Source organism: Dendrobates tinctorius, unplaced genomic scaffold (assembly GCF_039654945.1).
Source record: "Dendrobates tinctorius isolate UK_male_01 unplaced genomic scaffold, ASM3965494v1 ptg000231l, whole genome shotgun sequence".
Classification (NCBI taxonomy): Eukaryota; Metazoa; Chordata; class Amphibia; order Anura; family Dendrobatidae; genus Dendrobates; species Dendrobates tinctorius.
Genome location: NW_027361898.1, coordinates 17427606 through 17453696, shown reverse-complemented (window position 1 = coordinate 17453696; position 26091 = coordinate 17427606). Strand labels below are relative to the sequence as shown.

The window sequence follows — 26091 nt, the reverse complement described above, 5'->3', positions numbered from 1 at the left end:
AAGAGAACCTGGGGAGTGGAGCTGTGACCAAGCTCCCACCAGAGTACAGCGCTAGAAGCCGGACGCCAGAGTCCGTGACTGACGGGTACAATAGTCCTAGCAGCTAAATCAGGAGGGAAGTGGATGATTGCAGGTTCCCTGACCCTGTAAACACCCGAAGGCACAGCAGCAGACCAGAGCCCGAAGCCGCCATAAAGGAGCAACACCTGCAATAGGCTCAGGCTGCCTGCTATACGGGCAAGTACTTCAGAAGAATAAGGACCAGAGAACTGAGCATAGCTTTAGGCAGCAAGGACCTCAGACAGCGCAGTAAGGAGGCCTCAAAACCCATCTGGCTTAGTGGATCCTAAGTTGCTTCCAGGCTCCCCGGACCTCCATTGTCATCTGTAACTAATGCCCCGGTCTGCACTTCAAATCATGAGCAAAAGTGTGGAAACTGCACCCAGCTGTGTCCTCGGAGATATTTATTACACTATCCACCCTGCAATACATCCATTATCACCATCTTTAACAATATAATTGCCCTGGGACTAAGCTCTACCTGTGGAGAGCTGTATCAACTCTGCTGCATCACCATCAGCCCCAGCGGTCTCTTTAAGCAGCGTCGGCCAGCCTTGGCCAAGTACCACAGGTGGCGTCACGTATCATCTCTTATAAACTTTATTTCCCCTTTAATCATCATTTTTCATTGGACGCCCAGGGCTACGGACCGGGTCACTGCTGCCGTGACACATCCCCTTAAGAACCGGCCCAGTACCGCGTATTCCCACGGCCCTGGCGGGTGCTCCATATGCATTTTATGAAGTGCCTCTCCCCACTTGGACTGTTGTGAATCGGGAAAGGTTTATTCTGATTTCATGTCAGATATTGAGAAAAACATGCATATGTGTCTTTTTATATAGTGTACTAGCTGAAGAGCCCGGCGGTGCCTGGGCATAGTAACCAACTTTGGTTAGTTATAACAAATTATAATGATTATATTGCACATAAAAACCATGCATCTAATCCTATCCTGTGTGATACTGACTGCTGAGCCATGTATTTAATACTATTCTGTGTGATACTGTGTGCTATGCTGCATATCTAATCCTATTCTGTGTGATACTGACTGCTGAGCTGTGTATCTAATCCTATCCTGTGTGATACTGCCTGCCTCAAGCCATGTGTCTAATCCTGTCCTGTGTGATACTGACTGCTGAGCTGTGTATCTAATCCTATCCTGTGTGGTACTGACTGCTGAGCCGTGTATCTAATCCTATCCTGTGTGATACTGAATGCTGAGCTGTGTATGTAATCCTATCCTGTGTGATACTGACTGCTCAGCCGTGTATCTAATTCTATGCTGTGTGATACTGACTGCTGAGCTGTGTATCTAATCCTATCCTGTGTGATACTGACTGCTGAGCCGTGTATCTAATCCTATCCTGTGTGATACTGGGCTCCCCCTGCAGTCTGTGTCAGAGGGTGGTCTGTGTTGGCACGGTAATAAATTGTGTTATTTCCAGCTTTACAGAAGGACGACAACACCATAGAAATGATAAGAATAATAGGCCTCAGTTACCACAACTGTCTACAAAGAAAACTGTTGCTGATAGCAACCAATCACAGCTCATTTTTCATCTTTTAAACAGCTCTGGGACAGCGTGGTGAGCTTTGAGTGGCGATTTTTGTGTTTCGACTTTTATGTGGTGAGGTTGGTGTATGTATGGTGAAATGTGTGCTGAGGGTGGTATATGTGTTGAAGCACGTGGTAGTGTGTGGCACGCATTTTGTGTGTGTCTTCATGTCCCCGTGTGTGGTGAGTATCCCATATCAGGGCCCCACCTTAGCAACTGTACGGTATATACTGTTTGGCGCCATCGCTCTCCTTCTTTAAGTCCCCCTTGTTCACATCTGGCAGCTGTCAATTTGCCTCTAACACTTTTCCTTTCACTTTTTCCCCCTTCATGTAGATAGGGGCAAAATTGTTTGGTGAATTGAACCGCGTGGGGTTAAAATTTTGCCTCACAACATAGCCTATGACGCTCTCGGGGTCCAGACGTGTGACTGTGCAAAATTTTGTGGCTGTAGCTGCGATGGTGCAGATGCCAATCCCGGACAAACACACATACATACACATTAGAGTGTTTCATTTTTCTGAAGTTATGATTTTCATATGACTTTGCGTGAATCCTTGGTCTAAGTCATCTAAAAGATCCATGTAAAAAATTTTAGCGAAATCAATTAATATTTAGGGCTTGCACACTTTGATCACTTTTGTCTGAAAGTACTGAAATTCATGAAAATGTATCGTCGACATCACACTAATGTGTATGTTGTGTTTCTATTATGTTTTGCAGGTAGTGAAACTGAAAATGAGTACTAGAAAGGGAATTTTTTTACTTGAAAAGGTGCCTGGTGGTGAATTTTTGGGAGCTTGACTCCCTTCCAAGGAACAAGTGCTTTTAGTTTTTATTTACCATCACAAGGAAATGAAAGAAACACTCTCATGTGCTGCTAAATCCACAAGGATTGTTATGGCAAGGACGCAGGAGAGGTTTTCTTCTGATGACTCTTCCATGAAGGCCATATTTGTGTAGGTGTCTCTGAACAGCAGAACAATGTACTACAACGCCAGAGTTTTCTGAGCACACAAATCTCCAAGGGTGCCCAAACTTTGGCATTGCAATTTAAAATGAAAAAAAAAAATGACAGTATTTTTTTCCAGACTAAAATACAAAGGAAGTGTGTCATCTTTAACTTTAGGCCTTTTAGAGATAATTTCATCTTCAACTTGCTTAACTGTTCACGATAACAGTAACTTTGACCAGGTGTGCCCAAACTTTTGCATGCCACTGTATATTTTTATTGGTTTTTTTCATGCAAATCTTAAACTATAGCAACTTTACATAGGCCAGAAAAATGACAATATATCACACTATCCTCTTATTGACACTTTTTATGCCACATTTGGACATGGCACAAATTTTGCTGTGGATTTTGCAGCACGTTTTTACCTCTTACAAAATGTGACTTTTTAGACAAAATTTTGTAACAACTCAGCATGACAAAGATCATACTGCATATAGAAAATCCACAGCCTTCCCCACAGTCTGCACAAATGTCTCCTGCCACCTAGAAAAGGGGTTTCCTAATACCTGGGTTACTAGCCTTATGATGTACTTGGGGGGACTTCAGTGCAGGGCAGACAATCTGAATATGGCCTCAGTGTCGAATAATCAATATTTCCCCTTTCTTTTCTTTCCTAAAACAGATTCATACTCTTGTTCCCATTTAGCAGCTTTTATTATCCTCTCCATATCTTTTCAATGTTCTTTTTTTTGAACAAGGATGCAGAAAATAAAAAAAAAACTGGATTTTTAAAGGTGCTATAAAAAGCAGAAGTTACACAGAAGTCCTTGTACACAAAGGGGGATTGCATTAGAGTCAGTGTGTCTCCGGCAGAATTACGGTTGAAAATGAAGAACAACGTGTGAAAATGGTGAACTACCTCAACAATGTCTTGAAAGATGGCAGTCATCCAAGAGATGATTACAAAGAGCCATTACAACTGTCACTTCTATATCTTGGAGGTTGGGATGAAAACGATTTTGAATTTAGGGTTGCAGGGGCTCTGACTGAAGCAAGGTGGATGGCAAAGGCCATATATGTCCTCAAAATTGTGCTAGTCACTACACAATGGCATATGTCTAATACCGAATGGAAAGGAATAAGAAAAGGAGCACGTTTTGTCTGTCTGATATATGTCCGCTTTTGGCACGAAGCAATTGTAAGACGATGGGCCCCAAAGAATGATTTGGAGATGCTACAGCTTCTGCAATATTACCCAGATAAAGCTGTCAGAGAACGGGCCCTCACAGTGGCTAAGAGACACAGCTGGTGTCTGTCAGAAACGAACAGGACTGGCATTTTTGGATGAACGTATCGGTCAGGCTGAGAAGGAGAAGATGTTGGAAAATTTAAGAATGAAACCTGAAAAGAAAAAGGAACTGAAACGGTTGGAAGGTAAAAACCTCGTTTTTGAAGGAAAAGACCTCAGCAATTTTGTTCAAAGCAAAACAAAGACATTCCTTGAATTATTTGGGATCCACGACGTAGAAGAATATTGCAGTGATACACTAAGAAGCTCCATCACTGCTCTTAGGCTATGTACCCACATATGCAGAAAATTCCAGACTGAAAACCGGACTCCTTCCCAGAAAACGCGCGGTTTTTTATGCGTTTTTTTTCCGGAGCATCCCCAGTCTCATAGAAAATAGTTAGAAATGTGGATTTTTCCGCAAAATTAATGAGCATGCTGCGTTTTTTAGCGGAAAAAACGCATCAATATGCACAAAAAGTGCAGAATTCATTAAAATGAATGGGATGCTTCTTTTAAGCGTTTTTGCAGGTAAAAACGCTTAAAAAACGCTTACGTGTGCACACAGCCTTAAGGTGGTGAATGACACTGCAGAAAGGGGCATTGCTCTTAGAAAGAAGTTTAATAATTCGCGGGTAGGGTCCTCTCTCCTTCTGTACTTGTGTGTCCCTTGTCTTGCACATGTTTATTGTACTTGTCTATATTTCCCCTTTTCCTATGTAAAGTGCCATGGAATAAATGGCGCTATATAAATGTATAATAATAATAATAATAATAATTCAATCAGAGATGAACAACAGAAACAGTTCTTGTTAAGAGTTGTCGAGTATCATAGAAGAGCCGTCACCAAGCGAACAAAAGAAGGAGCCGCATCTTTCACAGCACATTAGTGTAAATCATTTAATACGTATGATACTGCCTATCAATGTTACTGTTTATTGTCACTATTATTCTAAGCTTTTAATTGTTTGAATTTCTAATAAAAAATACTTAACATTGAAAATCTGTTTTTTTGCGTACTTTTATTAAACTGATAAAAGTGTGCAACCTCTAAATGTTGTTCGATCGTCTTGAAATTTGGCATACAGTCATATGTAAAAGTTTGGGCACCCCTATTAATGTTGCAACAGCTATTTCAGTTTCATATATCTAATAACTGATGGACTCAGCTATATTTCTGGATTCAAATGAGGTTTATTGTACTAACAGAAAATGTGCAATCTGAATTTAAACAAAATTTGACCGGTGCAAAAGTATGGGCACCCTTATCATTTTCTTGATTTGAACACTCCTAACTACTTTTTACTGACTTCCTGATGCACTAAATTGGTTTTGTAACCTCATTGAGCTTTGAACTTCATAGCCAGGTATATCAAATCATGAGAAAAGGTATTTAAAGTGGCCACTTGTAAGTAGTTCTCCTATTTGATTCTCCTATGAAGAGTGGCATCATGGGCTCCTCAAAACAACTCTCAAATGATCTGAAAACCAAGATTATTCAACATAGCTTTTCAGGGGAAGGATACAAAAAGTTGTCTCAGAGATTTAACCTGTCAGTTTCCACTGTGAGGAACATAGTAAGGAAATGGAAGAACACAGGTACAGTTCTTGTTAAGCCCAGAAGTGGCAGGCCAAGAAAAATATCAGAAAGGCAGAGAAGAAGAATGGTGAGAACAGTCAAGGACAATCCACAGACCACCTCCAAAGACCTGCAGCATCATCTTGCTGCAGATGGTGTCACTGTGCATCGGTCAACAATACAGCGCATGCATAACGATTTTTTGGATGACCAAACAACTCAATCTTTGTTTCATCAGTCCACAGGACCTTCTTCCAAAATGTAACTGGCTTGTCCAAATGTGCTTTTGCATACCTCAGGCGACTCTGTTTGTGGCGTGCTTGCAGAAACGGCTTCTTTCGCATCACTCTCCCATACAGCTTCTCCTTGTGCAAAGTGCGCTGTATTGTTGACCGATGCACAGTGACACCATCTGCAGCAAGATGATGCTGCAGGTCTTTGGAGGTGGTCTGTGGATTGTCCTTGACTGTTCTCACCATTCTTCTTCTCTGCCTTTCTGATATTTTTCTTGGCCTGCCACTTCTGGGCTTAACAAGAACTGTACCTGTGTTCTTCCATTTCCTTATTATGTTCCTCACAGTGGAAACTGACAGGTTAAATCTCTGAGACAACTTTTTGTATCCTTCCCCTGAAAAGCTATGTTGAATAATCTTTGTTTTCAGATCATTTGAGAGTTGCTTTGAGGAGCCCATGATGCCACTCTTCATAGGAGAATCTAATAGGAGAACTACTTGCAAGTGGCCACCTTAAATACCTTTTCTCATGATTTGATACACCTGGCTATGAAGTTCAAAGCTTAATGAGGATACAAAACCAATTTAGTGCTTCAGGAAGTCAGTAAAAAGTAGTTAGGAGTTTTCAAATCAAGAAAATGATAAGGGTGCTCATACTTTTGCACCGGTCAAATTTTGTTTAAATGCAGATTGCACATTTTCTGTTAGTACAATAAACCTCATTTGAATCCAGAAATATAACTGAGTCCATCAGTTATTAGATATATGAAACTGAAATAGCTGTTGCAAAAACCAAAACTGCTATAAAGAAAAAAGGTTAACATTAATAGGGGTGCCCAAACTTTTACATATGACTGTATATACTTTTTACATTAGTGAGACTCGGGGCGTAAGGAAAGTCTGCAAAAATTTGAGATTTTAATTTTTATCTTACAAAAATTGAGCTTTATATATCAGATGTAAACTTCTAGTTTCAACTGTATAAACATCTAACATCACTATAATTGTACAGAATCAAACAATAAAATGATTATACAGCATAGTAAATGGTATAACATATAAAAAAAGTAACTAATAACAATTTGGCTTGTAAGTGAAAACATAAGTAAAAACAATTTGTGAAATGCTTGCTTTTCATTCATTCTGTATGCAAAAAATTGGAATAAAAAGGGATTAAAAATATTCTAAATGTACACCTAAATAGTAGCAATAATAATTTCAACTCATCCCACAAATAACAAGCCCCCACTCAGGTCTGTCATCTGTCAAAGGAAAAATAATGGTTTTCTATGTTAGGCCAAGTTCAGATGGTCAGATTTCATGGTCCATATATGGTTTTCAAATGCCGGACTGACAGCAGGTCTACTGACCGGAACTTACAGCATAAATGACACATAAGGCTACTTTCACACTTGCTTTTCTTTGCAGCGCGTTTTTCCTGCAAAAAAATGCATGGAAAAAACGCATACAAACGCATACAAATGCTGCGTTTTTTTCAAGCATTTCTATGCGCATGCATGAAAAAAAGCAGCGTTTTTATGCGTTTGTATGCGTTTTTAGTGCGTTTTTACCGCGTTTGCGTTTTTTTCCAACATTAGTTGGCCTCACCAAACAAATCAAGATAGGGTTAGGATTAACACTAACCCAAACCATGACTTTACTAACCCTAACCCTAACCCTTAACCAAACCCTACTAACCCTAACCCTTAACCAAACCATACTAACCCTGACCCTAACCCTTAACCAAACCCTACTAACCCTAACCCAAACCCTAACTAACCCTAAACCCTTACCCTTAACCAAACCATACTAACCCTAACCCAAACCCTAACCCTAACTTTAAACCCCCTTAACTAACCCTAACCCAAACCCCTAATTTCCATTGTCTAACCAATGCTCAACAAAAAAACGCATGCGCAAAAAAACGCATACATGAGCATGCCAATGCGCACATATGCGCACCCATAGACTTACAATGGGTGTCTTGCTGTAAAAAAACGCATTGCGCGCGCATGCGTTTTTTTGAGGCAAGTCGGACGCCCAAAAAATGCAACAGGATGCATTTTGTGCGCCCGAGCGCACACCACAAAAAAACGCATGCGCGTAAAAACGCATACAAGCGCATCCCATGCAAAATATAGGGAAAAAAAGCGCATGCATTTTTTAGCGCTAAAATACAGCGCAAAAAAAACGCAAATGTGAAACCAGCCTAAGAGGCTGTAAGTTATGGTCAGGAGATCCACTGTCAGTCCGGGCATTGCGGCTTGTATATGGATTGTGAAATATTGTAATGTGAACCCGGCCTTATGGTAGCTCAAATTATTCCGCAAAGTGACATGTCATCTAAAAACCAATCCAGCAAAATCTGAGCTCTAAAATCCAAATGCCTCTTTTAAGCTTCACAGTGAGCTAAATGACAGATAGCGTTCATATATAAAGCAATGGTGTAGGAAAAAGAACGCACTTAATTTATGAGGTTTGGGGTTTCTGCTCTTTTGGCACCTCAGGGGCTCTGCAAATGCAACATAACATTAACAATATATTCCAGTCAAAATTGCACTTCAAAACTTAAATAGTGATCCTTCTAATACAAGCCCTGATGTGACCTGAACAGTGGTATCCAACAACTTATGAAGTATCCCTGCATTCAGGTAAAATTGCATAACAAATTGTTGAGAGCATTTTTACCCAATAACCCTTGCGAAAATAAAACAATTGAGGCTAAAGTAACATTTTAGTGGGAAAAAAAGTAATTTGGAATGTGGTCATTTGTGGTGGCTTCTCCTATTTCAGTACCTCGTGGGCTCATTTAACCCCTTCACCCCCAAGGGTGGTTTGCACGTTCATGACCGGGCCAATTTTTACAATTCTGACCACTGTACCTTTATGAGGTCATAACTCTGGAATGCTTCCATGGATCCCGGTGATTAGGATATTGTTTTCTCGTGACATATTGTACTTCATGTTAGTGGTAAAATTTCATTCAAATAACTTGCGTTTATTTGTGAAAAAAATGGAAATGTGGCAAAAATTTTGAAAATTAAGTAACATTTCCCACATGTTTACTTTACATCAGCACAATTTTGGAACCAAAATTTTTTTTTGTTAGGAAGTTATAAGGGTTAAAATTTGACCAGCGATTTCTCATTTTTACAACACCATTTTATTTTTAGGACCACATCACATTTGAAGCCACTTTGAGGGGTCTATATGATAGAAAATACCCAAAAGTGACACCATTCTAAAAACTGAACCCCTTAAGGTGCTCAAAACCACATTCAAGAAGTTTATTAACCCATTAGGTGCGTCACAGGAATTTTTTTGAATATTTAAAAAGAAATGAACATCTAACTTTTTTTCACAAAAAAAATACTTCAGGTTCAATTTTTTTTATTTTACCAAGGGTAACAGGAGAAATTGGACTGCAAAAGTTATTGTGCAATTTGTCCTGAGTACGCTGATACCTGATTTGTGGGGGGAACGACTGTTTCGGCGCATGGCAGAGCTCAGAATGGAAGGAGCGCCGTTTGACTTTTTCAATGCAAAATTGGCTGGAATTCAGATCGGACGCCATGTCGCGTTTGGAGAGTCCCTGATGTACCTAAACAGTGGAAACCCCCTACAAGTGACCCCATTTTGGAAACTAGACCCCTCAAGGAACTTATCTAGATATGTGGTGAGAACTTTGAACCCACAAGGGCTTTACAGAAGTTTATAACGTACAGCGGTACAATTAAAAAATCATATTTTTTCCACAAAAATGATCTTTTCACCCCAATTTTTATTTTCCCAAGGGTAACAGGACCCTAAAAGTTATTGTGCAATTTGTCCTGAGTACGCTGATACCCCGCATGTGGGGGTAAACCACTATTTGGGCGCATGGCAGAGCTCGGAAGGGAAGCAATGCCATTTGACGTTTTTGGCTGGAATTGAGATCGGACACCATGTCGCGTTTGGAAAACCCCTGATGTACCAAAACAGTGGAAACCCCCCACAAATGACACCATTTTGGAAACTAGACCCCCTAAGGAACTTATCTAGATGTGTGGTGAGAACTTTGAACACCCATGGGCTTCACAGAAGTTTATAACATACAGCCATACAATTAAAAAATCATATTTTTTCCACAAAAATTATCTTTTCACCCTCAATTCTTATTTTTCCAAGGGTAACAGGACCCTAAAAGTTATTGTGCAATTTGTCCTGAGTACGCTGATACCCCACATGTGGGGGTAAACCACTATTTGGGCGCATGGCAGAGCTCGGAAGGGAAGCAGCGCCATTTGACGTGTTTGGCTGGAATTGAGATCGGACACCATGTCACTTTTGGAAAACCCCTGATGTACCAAAACAGTGGAAATCCCCCACAAATGACACCATTTTGGAAACTAGACCCCCTAAGGAACTTATCTAGATGTGTGGTGAGAACTTTGAACCCCCATGGGCTTCACAGAAGTTTATAACATAAAGCCATACAATTAAAAAATCATATTTTTTCCACAAAAATGATCTTTTCACCCTCAATTCTTATTTTTCCAAGGGTAACAGGACCGTAAAAGTTATTGTGCAATTTGTTCTGAGTACGCTGATACCCCACATGTGGGGGTAAACCACTATTTGGGCACATGGCAGAGCTCGGAAGGGAAGCAGCGCCATTTGACGTTTTTGGCTGGAATTGAGATCGGACACCATGTCGCGTTTGGAAAACTCCTGATGTACCAAAACAGTGGAAACCCCCCACAAATGACACCATTTTGGAAACTAGACCCCCTAAGGAACTTATCAAGATGTGTGGTGAGCACTTTGACCCCCCCAGTGATTCACAGAAGTTTATAATGCCCGGGCGTGAAAATAAATAATTCGTATTTTTTCCACAAACATGATCTTTTAGTCACCATTTTTTTATTTTCCCAAGGGTACCAGGAGAAATTGGACCCCAAAAGTTGTTGTCCATTTTGTCCTGAGTATGCTGATACCCCATATGTGGGAGAAAACTACTGTATGGGCACACGTCGGGGCTCGGAAGGGAAGTAGTGACGTTTTGGAATGCAGACTTTGATGGAATGGTCTGCGGGTGTCATGTTGCCTTTGGAGAGCCCCTAATGTACCTAAACAGTGGAAACCCCCCACAAATGATCCCATTTTGAAAACTAGACCCACTAAGGAACTTATCTAGATGTGAGGTGAGCACTTTGAACCCCCAAGGGCTTCACAGAAGTTTATAATGCCAGGGCATGAAAATAAAAAAATCGTATTTTTTCCAGAAACATGATCAATTAGTCCCCAATTTTTTCATTTTCCCAAGGGTAACAGGAGAAATTGGACCCCAAAAGTTGTTGTCCAATTTGGCCTGAGTACGCTGACACCCCATATGTGGGAGAAAACTACTGTATGGACACACGTCGGGGCTCGGAAGGGAAGCAGTGACGTTTTGGAATGCAGACTTTGATGGAATGGTCTGCGGGTGTCATGTGCGTTTGGAGAGCCCCTGATGTACCTAAACTATTGAAACTCCCCACAAGTGACCCCATTTTGGACACTAGACCCCCCACGGAACTTATCTAGATGTGTGGTGAGCACTTTGAACCCCCAAGTGCTTCACAGAAGTTTATAACACTCGGACGTGAAAATAAAAAAATCATTTTTTTCCACAAAAATGATATTTTTGCCCCCAATTTTTTATTTTCCTAAGGGTAACAGGAGAAATTGGACCCCAAAAATTGTTTTGCAATTTGTCCTGAGTAGGCTGATACCCTACATGTGGGGGTAAAACACTGTTTGGGCGCATGGCAGAGCTTGGAAGGGAAGGAGCACCATTTGACTTTTTCAACTCAGAATTGGCTGGAATTGAGATCAGACGCCATGTTGCATTTGGAGAGCCCCTGATGTGCCCAAACAGTGGAAACCCCCAATTATAACTCCAACCCTAACCCCAACACACCCCTAACCCTAATCTGAGCCCTAACCCTAGCCCTAGCCCTAGCCCTAGCCCTAACCCTAGCCCTAACCCTAGCCCTAACCCTAACCCTAGCCCTAACCCTAGCCCTAACCCTAGCCCTAACCCTAGCCCTAACCCTAAGGCTGTGTGCACACGCTGCGGATTTTGCTGCGGTTCCGCAGCGGTTTTGGCTGCTGCAGACCCCAGTACCATGATTCCCTATGGGAATCAAAAACCGCAGTGCAGACGGTGCGGAATTTTCCGCGCGGATTATCTGCGGTTTTCAATCCGCAGAAAGAATTGACATGTCAATTCTTTCTGCGGATTCTCCTGCGGTTTGCCATCTCCTCTAATGAGGAGATGAAAAACCGCAGGACAAAACCGCAGAGCAATCTGCAGGTAAAACCGCAGGTCTTTTGACCTGCGGTTTCACCTGCGGATTTTACAAAATCTGCGCGGATGAATCCGCACCTAATCCGCAGCGTGTGCACACAGCCTTACCCTAACGGGAAAATGGAGATAAATACTTTTTTTTTAGTTTTATTATTTTTCCCTAACTAAGGGGGTGATAACGGGGGGTTTGACTTACTATTTATGGCGGTTTTTATGTTTGGCGGCTGTCACACGCTAAAAGACGCTTTTTATTGTAAAATAGTTTTTGCATCACCACATTTTGAGAGCTATAATTTTTCCGTATTTTGACCCACTGAGTCATGTGAGGTCTTATTTTTTGCGGGACGAGTTGACGTTTTTATTGGTACCATTTTCGGGCACGTGACATTTTTTGATCGCTTTTTATTCCTATTTTTGGGACGCAGAATGAACAAAAACCAGCGTTTCATGAATTTCTTTTGGGGGGGTGCGTTTACACCGTTCCGCGTGCGGTAAAATTGATAAAGCGGTTTTATTCTTCGGGTCAGTATGGTTACAGCGATACCTCATTTAGGTCGTTTTTTTATGTTTTTGTCGGTTTTATGCAATGAAAACTATTTTATATAAAAAATAATTATTTTTGCATCGCTTTATTCTGTGAGCTATAACTTTTTTATTTTTTCGCTGATAATGCTGTGTGGCAGCTCGTTTTTTGCGGGACAAGATGACGTTTTCAGCGGTACCATGGATATTTATATGCGTCTTTTTGATCGCGCGTTATTACACTTTTTGTTTGGCGGTATGATAATAAATCATTATTTTTTGCTTCGTTTTTTATTTTTATTTTTTAAGGGGTTCGCTAAAAGGGTTAACTAATGGGACAATTTTATAGGGCGGGTCATTATGGACGCGGCGATACCTAATATGTGTACTTTTATTGTTTGTTTTTTTTATTATTTTCAAAAAATGAATTTATTGGGGAATATTTTTTTTTTTTTTACTAATTTATTTGGCGATTTTTTTTAATTTATTTTTACATTTTTTTTTTATTTTTTTTTTACTTTATTACATAGTCCCAGGTGGGACATCACTGTCCTGTGACAGATCGCTGATCTGTCACATCACAGATCACTGTGACAGATCAGCAATCTGTCACAGGCATTGAAGCAGACTTCCTCTTGCCTGCGCTTTGCAGGCACTGAGGAAGCCAGCTTCCTCAGGTCCCCGAAGGCCCCCGTCGCCATCTTGGATTCGGGGGCCTGGAGGATAGGAGCCCCCCGCAGCAGCGCTGCACATTGCGCTGCCGTGGGGGGCTCAGGGAAGCACGGAGGGAGCCCCCTCCCTGCCGATGCTTCCCTTTAACTCCCGGTACACCGCGATCATGTTTGATTGCGGTGTGCAAGGGGTTAACGTGTCGGGGGCGGTCCGTGACCGCCCCTGACACATAGTGCCGGGTGTCAGCTGACACCCAGCCGCGATCAGCGGCGCTCACCACGTGGGCGCCGCTGATCGCGGTAGACGTACTATCCCGTCCACGGTCATACGGGCCCGGGTACCGTGGACGGGATAGTACGTCGGATGTCAGGAAGGGGTTAATGTAGTATGGCATGCCATTTTTTGGGAATGTTTAGCTTGCAAAAGAGAAGACTAAGAGGAGACTTAATAGTCGTCTACAAATATCTCAATGCTCTCACAGTGTAGAGGGATCATCCTTATTTTCATTTGCACAAGGAAAGACTAGAAGCAATGGGATGAAACTGAAAGGGAGAAGATATAGCTTAGATATTAGAAAAAACATTTTGACAGTGAGGGTGATCAATGAGTGGAACAGGCTGCCACGAGAACTGGTGAGTTCTCCTTCAATAGAAGTCTTCAACCAGAGGTTGGACAGACATCTGCTTGAGATGGTTTAGTGAATCCTGCATTGAGCAGGGGGTTGGACACGATGACCCTGGCGGTCCACTCCAACTCTAACATTCTATGATTCCGCATTCTATTCCAGCCAAATTTTTACTCAAAAAATCAAATAGCGCTTCTTCACTTCTGAGCCCAAAAAGCCATTTTTAACTAAATATATATGTGGGATACCACCACATTCAGGAGAAGTTGTGTAACAATTATGAGGTAAACTTTTTCCTATAACCCCTTATGAGAATAAAAACTTGAGGGTAAATCAATATTTTAGTGGAAGAAAAATTAATTTCACTTTGTGTTTGTTCCTGTAAAACACCTGGAGACTTAACAAATTTCCTGAAAGAAGTTTGGAATGTTTTGTGAGATGCAGTTTTAAAAAGTCAATTTGAGGTGGCGTGTTGTTGCAAGCACTCCCCTTTAAACCTCAACAGATTTATAAAAAATGGGATTTGTAGATTTCTTTGAAAAAAAAAATAGAAAAATAGCTGTTAAATTTGACCTCTCCTATCACCCTAACAAAATAAAAGTACGCTGGAAAAGTGATGTTGATGTAAAGCAGACTTATGGGAAATATTATTTATGAACTACTGCAGTTTGTGTAATATTACTATCTGGTTCAAGGGTATAAGTATTCAAAGTTTGAAAATTGCTAATGTTTTTTCTCATCAAATTTCAGATCGCTTTCTAAAAACGATCTAAATTTACCACAAACATAAAGTACCATGTGTCACAAAAAACGATCTCCAAATCACTGAGATATAATGAAGTATTCCAGAGGTATTGCCACAAAAAATTGACACATGTCAGATTTGAAAAATGGACTTGGTCATTAAGGCCAAAAGTGGCTCCATCCTTTAGGCTGTTTCCACGCTCAGCAAATGCTGCGGGTTTGACATTGCGTACATCCGCAGCGTCAAACCCGCAGCGTCCAGATGTTACAGCATAGTGGAGGGGATTTCATGAAATCCCATCTTCACTATTCGTTCAGAGACGTAGGCGGCAGACCTGCTTAACCGGACATGCGGCGCGTCTTTATAGACCACATCATGTCTGTATACAATGCGGAGACACTCCATCCCCGCAGCATAAATTTCCCATAGACTATCATTAGATGCAGTAAAACCGCATCTAATGATCAGTCACATGAGTAATAACTGTGAAAATGCAGCTTACTACGCATGTCTACTAATTTACCTAATGTCTTACCTATCCCACCGCCGGAAGTCCACATCCACTGCAGTTCTCACGATAACTTAGTTTACCGCGAGTACTGCTGTGCACGTGACCGGGGGTTATCTCGGGTCACACTAGGCTAGTTCTCTTGGTAAGCTGACAGCGAGAAATAAAGTGTAGGTGAACGACGGAGATCTCTGGTGGTCATCTACAAGCTCTGCTATGTCTAGATGATGCATCCAGATGTAGCAGTACTGGACTCGTCGTGGGACACTCGTTATTAATTGGATTACATCGGACAGGAAGTATTTGTGTTTGTTTGTTTTTTTTCAGGAGAACGAGGGATTCCCATGGATTAGGAGTATAATAAAATTGTAAAACTGTGTGGTGTTTTATTTCATTAAAATACTTTATTCTTACTGTATTTGTGTTTATTTAACCCTTTACAAACCTTAGGATTAGTAATGGAGAGGTGTCTTATTGACACCTCTCCATTACTAACCAGGTGTCACCTTACAATACAAAGGTGACATTTACCCCTTATTACCCCATATGCCACCGCTACATGGCAGTGGGAAGAGAGAGAGGAAAAAATACATGCACCCGCACGCTCCGCTCCCGAGTGTCGGTGGCAGTGCCGGGTGTTAAGATGCGAGACTTGTAGGAGTTTCTCACATCTGTGATCCCGGCCTAACTCTTTATGTACCATTTTATTATGTTTATTACTAAACATCGGGCTTGGAATTATCTATAGATCTATCTATCTATCTATAGATCTATCTATCTATCTGTGTGTGTAAACATTATTCTTCAATGGAGTATGCAAAAGAAGAGGTTGGACAAGGAAATTACATAACAATTCCTTTTTATTGTATATCTTTATTTAGCTTACAAATCCGCATGAAAAAAAACGCATGAATATCCGCATAAAAAAACGCATCAAAAACGCAGGTGACCTGCAAGTGATCTCAGATGCAGATTTCATCTGCGTCAAATCCAGAGCAAATACTGAGCCAATCCTGACAGTGGAAACATACCCTAAGTGGTTAATGAAGCCGAATTGTAGAAATGTGTTTACCCCCGGAGTTGGATAAATCAACTTACGTGTGTTCTGAAAAAAAAACACATTATTTCTTAGCTAATGTGGATTGAACATATTGTTGCTATTTGTACTCTTTGATTTTTACCCTTTATTGGGTTTTTGCACATGGCAGATTTTGATGCCCTTCATGGATTTGGCATACCATGTGTTATCCCAACCAGTAGTTAATCTTCATGTTCATAGAAAGGTCAAATTATAAATTCTAGCAAAAGTTATAAACTATATGGAAATATTGCAGCTTTAAGAATAGGACATACACCAACAAATAGAAGTGGATACAGAATATGAACATATTGATGTGTTAAAGTAGCGTTCTCACGAATTATTTTTTCTTAACTCTTTCTAACTACACATGTGAGGTAGTGCAAGTGCCTGTAATGCTTATCCACCACCATCTTTGTAGATTACCAGCATTGCTCCAGTCCTCTTCTGGACTACATTTATGTATGTAGCCGCTTTTCAGCATTTACTGTGTAGAGCGGTAGCTACTTTACCAATGCACGTCTATGAGGCTCACAACACGATTTACGATGAGAAAGCAACTTTCAGTCCACAAATAAACCCCTGTGTGATCCGGATATCCTAATTTCAGGTAGGTCATTTGGTCCAGAAGAGGCCGGATCGGGGCTGGAGTCCAGAGAAGACTGCGATCAATAACACACTACAGAACGTACATTTTTAGAGAGGATTATGAAACAAAGAATCGCTGGGAGCACTGCTTTAAACGTCACTGCAGGTGCTGACCTTGGATCATCGGACAGCGTCTCGGCCTCTCTACAAGTCTCATTTTGCTTGGAGCATATGGACCGTTCGCACCGGAGTCTGTGTCCTTTATTCACTATAGTGATTATGATGAATATTAATTCTATGAACTGATTCAAATGTTAATCTAAAGACTGAAATATAATCATATAGGAAATTGTTGGAACAGACTGGATATATTTTATGATGTTTGTTATATGGTTTGGACTTTAAGCAGTAGGCTGGAACGACTGCATTTTGGCACAAGTTGATATACGGTAAATTGGATTTGATCAGTCTATCTTATTATTAGTGGAGAGCTACTTTACATCAGCATCTTCCAAATAAAGCTTTACTAAGACTTTCCTCGTAATTCATCAGTTTTTGCCAGAATTTTGGTGCGAACTGTTGCAACATTTATGCAAAGTTCATAGTAGAGCAAAAATATTGTGACTTTTGGCATTTTTATTCCAATTTCAGCCATGTGCACCAACTTTTTTGGAAAAAATGGGCAGATCTTACCTAGGAAAAGCTCATCTGACCATTTCATCATTATTTATGCCACAAAAGTGGTGAACATTATAACAGAAATGTCCTTAGGCCACAGACTGGCATACTTTCCTGGCGGCGGTGTATGGCCGCTGACAGAGGAGCCAAATTCATTAAAGGGTGAACACTCCTAATGAATTAGGCATGTTGTACTCAAGTGAACAGTTCATCAAGAGTGGTGGACAAAGCGCTAGTTTTAATGAAGATGGGCACACCTGCACATTCTTGTTTTCAGCTTAATACCACGTTCTCTCTTTTGTAGGATGAAGTTCTTTTTTGTGATACCATATTTTTTTGGACACAAATAATTTGCTCTAGCAAAATATCCTCATTATTTCTTACCTGTACAGATGAAGCCTGGTAACCCTCCATAAATTACGTCATCATTATCAGGTAGTATGAAGGGACAGCGGGTTTGCACTTCCAGGCAGTACTGCTTACAGGGGATGCCATTTCGACACTGTCGTTGCGTCACATTAAAATATTCTGAGCACAGCCAGGCCTTGTAGACAGCCTATGGATGAATAATAATTAGAAAAATGTCAAAACTTTGCAAATGTAATCAGCTGTAACAATAAGTTAAAGACTATAGACGCCATAGATGAAGACATCACTCAAGCATAAAGCAAGCTAGCTGTCACAACTCATTTTTGAAGTCATAAACAGCACTGGGTCTGCTTTAATTTAAACGTGGTTTTTACTTTTGGCCAGCAAGGGTTAATGTCAGTTTCCCTGCTGGAAGCTGCTCTGTTGCTAGGTCAGCTGATGTGGGTGGTGACCACTCCCACCATCCTTTAAATAGTTACCTGACGCATCAGCTGACTGTTAGTGATAGTTTTATTCTGGAGACCAGGGGAGGAGTTGGGAGCTCTCTGGTGTCTGCAGTGTATCAGCTGCTTGAGGTCTTGGTTCCATATCCTCTACTGTGTGGAGCTTGCAGCAGAAGCTTAAAAACTAAGTTTTCCTATTCCCTGTCTTTGTCTGTCTCATGCTTGACACTACTCCCTGTGTTTATACCATCTGCAGTGGTGATGCTAGAGTCCTTGCCGGCCAGTGCACTAGCCAGGATATTGTGAGGTGACAGCCAGGGACTAGGCACGTAATAGCGGCGGGGGGAAGGACCCACATAGGCCGCTAGGGGAGCTTAGGGAAAGACACAGACTGTGTTAGGAGGTGCCCCATCCCTTGTTTCCTATTGTTAGGACCTTCCTCTGACTTTTTCCATCCCCGTTGTTGGTGTTTGTTGTGCCATCCGCTGGACTGACCCGTGTGGGTCGTGACAGTAGCACTGAGAGATGCTTTAAGAAGAGTGTATAATAAAGAACTCCCACTTATGGGACCACCAGAGATAGATGAGCCCTGTACTTGACTATCTCCAGCGGTCAACATTGAGAATGAATGGAGTGCTGGTGCGCATGATCAACCACCACTTGATTCACCCCGGTTCTTGGGATCAGTTGGGGTTCTAGTGGTAGGACCCCCAGCGATAGGGAAATTATCCCCTAAAGATAGATAGGGCATAACTTCCAAACATGAGAATAGCCCTTTAAAGCAGATCTGTCACCAGATTTCACAATACAAACTGCACACATTAATAAATAGATCTCTTAAATCTGATAGGACTGGTGCACCTTGAAAATCCGTGTCAGAATAGCTGTATAATCCAGATTTTAAATTGATCATTTTAGGAGTCCAGAGATTCTCATACAGATTTTCAAAGTAAGTGCACTGGTCACATCAGGTACAAGAAACCTATTTACTAATGTATGAAGTTTGTATTGCTGACAGATTTGCAGTTTAAATGAAAAAATCTTGAGAAAGATCCCCATTAATTTCCTGACATAAAAACAAACCATAATCAGAAATGATTTTTTTAAGTCATTGCATATACTGTATACTGGCAAGAGAAGAATATTCAACCACCCGATGTGAGTTACAGAAAGGTACAAGAAAGTTAAAACTAATAAAGCAATTTTCTATGATAATAAAATATTTTTCTTTTCTTTCTGTAAAAAAAAACATATCTGTAAGATACCAGAAACATAACTTTAAAAACATGGGAGAACTCCAATGCTTTCACATTGCATTTTGGCCCCGTTCATAGTTTGCACTTCACCTCTCCATTTTTTCAGCTTTTTTCTGAAAGGTTTATTTTACTACACTTTTTTTATATCAGTATTTTTTTTTACACTTGACGTAATGCTGGCCCTATCATTAGCTCTAGCCCCATCGAACCTATACCTATCACTAGTAGTCCTAACACTAGGTAGCATTAAAAGAAGTATGCAAATATGTCAAATTTAGTATAATACTTTTTTCAGAGACATACCCTGATAGCAACAAAAGAATGGCTTGACCAGAAGAAGATCGAAGAAGAGCCCAGCCCCAGACCTGAGTCCAATTGAAAATCTGAGGGTGAACTGAAGAGGGCACTGTACACAGGAGATGTCCCCAATCTGTCAGATATGGAGCTAGTACCATACCTCCCAACCGTCCCGGATACAGCGGGACAGTCCCGATTTTGAGTCCCTATCCCGGCCGGGAGGTTTTCTTACCCACAATCACGGACAGTGACAGCAGAGTACATGGCGGAAACCCCGGGGACTGGGAGCCCCGGGGTTAAAAGCTAGCAGTGACGAGTCACGTTCCACAGGAAGTGACGTGCTGTAAACTGACCGCCGGAAATGAGGTCATCCTTTGTCCCTCTTTCCCTTCTTCAAAAGTTGGGAGGTATGGCTACTACAAGCAAGAGGGGGCAAAGATTTCCAATTCTAGATGTTCCATTAATATAAACTCCTACCCCAAAAGACTGAATGCTGTCATAAATTCAAAGGACACCAACAAAGTAATAGTTTAAGGATGTACATATTTATGCAAACACATTCAAGCATTGTTTTCCTTTTTCTACCTGAAAAGATTCCAGTTTATTTTTCAATTGAATTGAACAGAATATAGATGACAGTAAAGTTGAATAAAAAGGTCTGAAATGATGTTTTATAAATGACAAAAACCTAGAATTTTAACAAGGGCGGGTAGACATTTTATACCCATTGTACATCTATTGAAATGTTAACATATCGTGTGCAGATCAGACAATGACCCGGCAGGTACTAACTTTATATTAACTACATTGCTTTAAAAATAAAGTCAACAAATGCCACCTGGTGGTAATAAAAGGTAATATAACAAAACTACATGACTATAGGTAGATCACTGCTCCATCGGATGCATAGGATACTACAATATAAGAGCACTGTATTTTACTGTCAGCAGCAATGTTATATCAATTTTACCATAACTTCAAGCTTGCAAACTGAAATTTGCAGGTATTAATAATATATTATGTTTTGTTTGTTCTTTTTATGCATTGTTCTAATATATTGATTAGCTGAAAAGTGTTTGGTGTTTGCTAGCTTCACCATTTGAGAAAAAAAAACTTTGCTTTTACCTTTTCATTTAAAAACAGCAAGTTTGTGCATGGATTGGCTTCTCTTTAAATGTTATCCTTATGATCACATTCCACCCGAAGCGTTTCATGCTTCTTTGTGTCATTGCTTACTATTACTGCTCTATTTGTTTGCCTTCATTTGCCTACTTGACTAACTAACCCTATATATGTTCCACAGTAGATTCTGCTTCCCTAGCTATGATGACAATACCAAAAACAATGGAGTAAATAGTCCATGCTAAAAATATCACAATTTTATGTAATTTACCAATAAACATAGGCAAACAAGTATAATACATATTAGACATGATCAGTAGCACGAGTCAGGTGTTATAAAGTATGATACCTACTAGTCATTATAATCTTGGGATGGGATTAGCATGAACCTGATTAAACTATGTCAAAGTGCTAGTGCTAAAAAAGTTCATTAACATTACCTACAGTATGTGCAATCTTTATGGTGCATCAAAAATAGTATCAATGAGTGCTTGTTAAGAGCAAATACCTTAAACTACATACAGTCACATAAATAACAAGACAGCTCTCACTCATAATTAACCCATGTAGAATGTCACCACAGCAGCCCCAACGCGCGTTTTGCGTTGGCTTCCTCTGGGGCTTCCCCTGGGAATGATTCAGTGCTTCTTGATAGCATGAAACGCGTCTGTTGGAATTATCTCCCTGGAGTACTAGGCAAAGGGAGCAAATAACTGTAGGAAAGGGGGGACCTTCAAGTCCTGGAGTTTTTATTGTCTATATTTATACTGATTGTATTAGGTTGGATTTTTTCCTTTTAGAAGCAGGAGTCTGCTTATGTGCCTGTTTTCTTATTACTGTTGGGCGCAAGGAGTTTCTGGAAAGATATAACTTCCTGTCGCTTCCTCTTTTTCCTACCAGAAGAGAAGGCAGAAGCATTTCCCGGCCCCCTGCTCCCTTTGTCTTTGTATTACTGTGGAATTGTATACTTGATATCTTACTTGACTCCTTACCCTGTTTAGGCTAACTTTGTGTATTATTGCATCCTTTATCTGTAACCTTTCTTTGTACATGTTAGCATATAATAAATAAAAAGCAAACAAAAAATAAAAACACTATATTGATTGGCATTTTTGGCATCACCTTTCTAAGCTCAAGGGAGGGCAACCTTTCAGTCAAGGTTCCTTGGAGGTTTCCTCCAAAGGGAGTTTTTCCTCTCCTGAGTGCTGAAGGATGACTCTTTAAATTTTAGCCTGGTTTTATTTACAATATAAAAAATAAGTAAATAAAGAAATAAGCTAAAAGTCAGAATGAAAGGTGATTTAAATCAAATCAGATTGGTATATTATTTTCACAGCTGTGATATTGTGATTTGGGAGTCAGGTGGAAGAGGGGGGCAAGTTATGGGGGGACTAATTTTAATTATTACAACTTAAGTTGTAATAACTTAAGTTATAATAACATATATAGTAAGATTTTTATTTGTTTTTTCAATGATTTTCACTTAATATTTTTTGGTACTTCACATATTAGGAGCATAATTAGAGTTCAAAGCTGTATTACTTAAGCTGTTACACAATGGTGGTGAATAGGCTGAGCTTTTGTGGCCAGCCTGAAGGATGATAATGGTAATGTCATGCAGGGGTGGCTTAGCTGTTAAAGAAGTTGTCCACTACTTGGACAACTTCTTCTCATACCCCTCGCTTGGCCTGGATAACATAATAAACCTTATACTCACCTCCTGTGCCTTCTCTGTTCCCACAGTGTCGACACTTGCTCTCCCCGAGGCTGTCATGCGGTGTTGTGACATATGACCCCGGTGCCCAATCAGTGCTGATGTTACTGTCTCCACCTTCGGATGTTTTGAGCAGGAAGAAGTCAGAGATTAGCTGCAGCCCAAATTCCCGGGAATGTCGTCGTCACAGGAGGTGAGTATAAGCTTTATTATTTTGTGGGGCCAAACATTTCGATCAAGAAGGGGTTGTCCAAGTAGTGGACAAGCCCTTTAAACACAGGAATGAGGATCTTTAGTTGGGTCATTGGAGCCCTTGAAGCAGACTGGCTTTGCTACTTTGGCATGTTAGAATGTGTCGCCCCTGGATTGTTGTATGGAAGGCAGCTCGGCGATCTCACCGTATCAGTGAATCTCAGAAGATACGATGCATGTACAAATTTATTGTTTTTAAATGAAAAAACATAAGTGAAGTTTTAATCTTTTCTCAAGCAGTGCTGGATTGCCAAACCTTTTTCATCAACTCAGGACCCAGCTGGGACTTATTTCTCCCGTGCACCACTACTATTCATCAGAAACTTCTTTGTGCATGGTGATTTGTTCAGTTTATATTTATCCATTTTGTCTAATACATTGATATTGGTTCAAAAACTACAGCTTACTTCCTGAAAAAACTAATCTACCTCAATATCGGTTTTCAGAAAAATATTGTAATCGCTGCTCTTTCTTAAACCACATGCACACAAGCATATGAATAAATGGTGCCATACGGCACTCCAGTGTTTCAGTTCTTTTTTATCATCAGAAGTAGCGCTGTTTGAGATATGTACCGTATGTAATGGATTCACTGTCACATACCATGGCGTTGTGACATTATATTTTCCACTGGAGCAGATTCACAGATTAGATGCTATTTCAATAATGCTTGTTATGGTATAGTCACAAGTGAGACATTTCTTACAGAATGTCCAGAGAACTTTCTTGGTCCACACTCATTAACATATTTTTAGTTGCAGAAATTTCAGCAGCAAATCTTCCAAACCAGACTAAAACCATGATAACCTGATACACCCTACACCAAATGATGCTCACCTCACGGCTCTACTGTGCATCTGCGGGGTTATTTTGTGGACATTGTACCACTAAAATCTCATATGTTACTTCACCAGGAGGCTGTATTCTTCCCTAGAAGAATTGATCCATCAATGTTTCCCAAGCTTTTTTGGTCCTGGGACACCCTACCAAATATGTTTTTACAAATTAACTACTGCACACCCTGAATATAGCAAAAAAAAAAACGTGGACCTGAATATAAGGAAAAACTGTTCACCCTGAATATAATAGGCCGGGATCACACGAGAGAAACACGTCCAAGTCTCGCATGTTAATACCTGGCACTGCCGCGGCACTCAGGTTCGGAGCGTTCAGCTGCATGTATTGCTATGCGGTCGCACGCTCCGCTCCCGAGTGCCGGCGGCGGTGTCTGGTATTAACATGCGAGACTCGGCCATGTTTCTCTCATGTGTGATCCTGGCCATATATATATACAAAAAAAATTGGCAAAGTGCTGGAGGGGAGATACGTTTCACTGAGGCTTCAGTGATTTGAAACCCAGAAGTTACCTCCAGCAAATTATGTGTTGAGAGGGGTTAATCAGCCATTTTAAGGGCTAGGTTTTTGTGGACAACCATAGAGAAGGGTGGGAGGTTGTCCACATTATCTCCACCCCAGGGTTTAAATAGTCAGCCTCCTGAGGCATTCAGTGTTCAGTGTGTCTGGAGTCGGCAGCTTCAGAGAAGTGTCTTTTGTTTTAAACTGTACTCAACCCGGTTGTTATATCCTGAGCAGACGGATCCCCGCAGCTGCAGAGAGTGTATACCATTTTGTTGTGTTTTCCTGTTTTGACCAAATGGTGGTGTTTATTTTCACTTTGTGTTGGTTTACTCTGCATGTATAATAAACCATCAGAAGTTTTAAAGAGACATTGTACCCGTGTCTACCTCCATGTGCAGCCAAGTTAGGCTGGTTTCACATTTGCGCTTTTGTGCGCAGCGCATCGTGCGCACCAGTGCGCATGCGCACTGCGCACCTATATTTAACATGATGTGCGCATGGTCTTGCGCATACTTGCGCTTTCGTGCGCATGCGTTTTTTTGTCTTTCGCGCCAGGCGCGTCAGACGCAACATGTTGCATTTTTGGTCCCGCCCTGTCTCGTCAAAAAAACGCATGCGCACGCTTGCGCACGGAATGCGCAAAAACTCCACATTGGAGCCTATGGTAGCGCATACGTGCGCATGGTCTTGCGCATGCTTGCGTTTTTATGCACATGCGTTTTTAAGATAAACACGACTGAAATGTGGTCTAGACAGTAAAAAAAAAAAATTAAACCAAGGTGATAAAATGGTGTGGGCACTGGGATTCCACAATACTTTAAGGATTGCTCACGAGTGGACACACAGCACAAGCTGCACCAATGTAAGTATGAAAAACCTAATGTCTGGCTGAAATTTCAATACATTTCTATAGTACTTATGTCTCTTTTTTTTTTTATTGCAGCATGTCTTCATCTGGTGAGGAACATGTCCCCGGGACAGGGCAAGAGGCAGAAGAAGTGAGTACCATGCTTCCGTATGGATTGGAAAAAATAAACACATGTGGTTAATTTTTTTGGTTTAATTTTCAGACCTCATCCTCCATCACGCCACCACCACCGGAGGAACGGCAGGAGCAGCAAGGCCAAGTGCGGGCGGGAAGACGTGATGTAAGTACAGACGGACTGTTTTTTTTTTTTACTTATTTTCTAGGCTGGTTTATTTTTATTTTTTTTTTTTTGGTATTTTTTAAAGTTTTTTTTTTAAATTTTCATGGTTGTTTTTTTCGATGTTTGTTGCTTTTTTTTGCATTTATTTTCATTTAAAACAAAAATTTTTTTTAATGGCTTGTGTATCAATATCTAAAGCTCAAAGTATGTATGTGTGTATGTGTATATGTGTGTGTGTGTGTGTGTGTGTTTATGTTTGTTTGTTTGGGTATATGGGCACGGGACTATGGGATGGCGGATATGTATGATGGTATATGGGCACGGGACTATGGGATGGAGGATATATATGATGGGTATATGGGCATGGGACTATGGGATGGAGGATATGTATGATGGTATATGGGCACGGGACTATGGGATGGAGGATATGTATGACGGGTATATGGGCACAGGACTATGGGATGGCGAATATGTATGATGGGTATATGGGCACAGGACTATGGGATGGCGAATATGTATGATGGTTATATGGGCACAGGACTATGGGATGGCGAATATGTATGATGGGTATATGGGCACAGGACTATGGGATGGAGGATATGTATGATGGTATATGGGCACGGGACTATGGGATGGAGGATAATTATAATTTTCTATAACTAACCACAGTTAGTTACTATGCCCGGGCAGCGCCGGGCTCTTCAGCTAGTTTT

General features: G+C 40.8%; 1 protein-coding gene across 1 annotated transcript in view; it reads right to left on the bottom strand.

Moving 5' to 3' along the window:
- NALF2 (NALCN channel auxiliary factor 2) overlaps positions 1-26091 on the bottom strand; it is a 275312-nt gene that overhangs the window by 29187 nt on the left and 220034 nt on the right. Inside the window, exon 2 of the mRNA XM_073556108.1 lies at positions 17803-17974. Coding sequence (XP_073412209.1) covers positions 17803-17974 — 172 coding nt within the window. The remainder of the gene's footprint in view (positions 1-17802; positions 17975-26091) is intronic.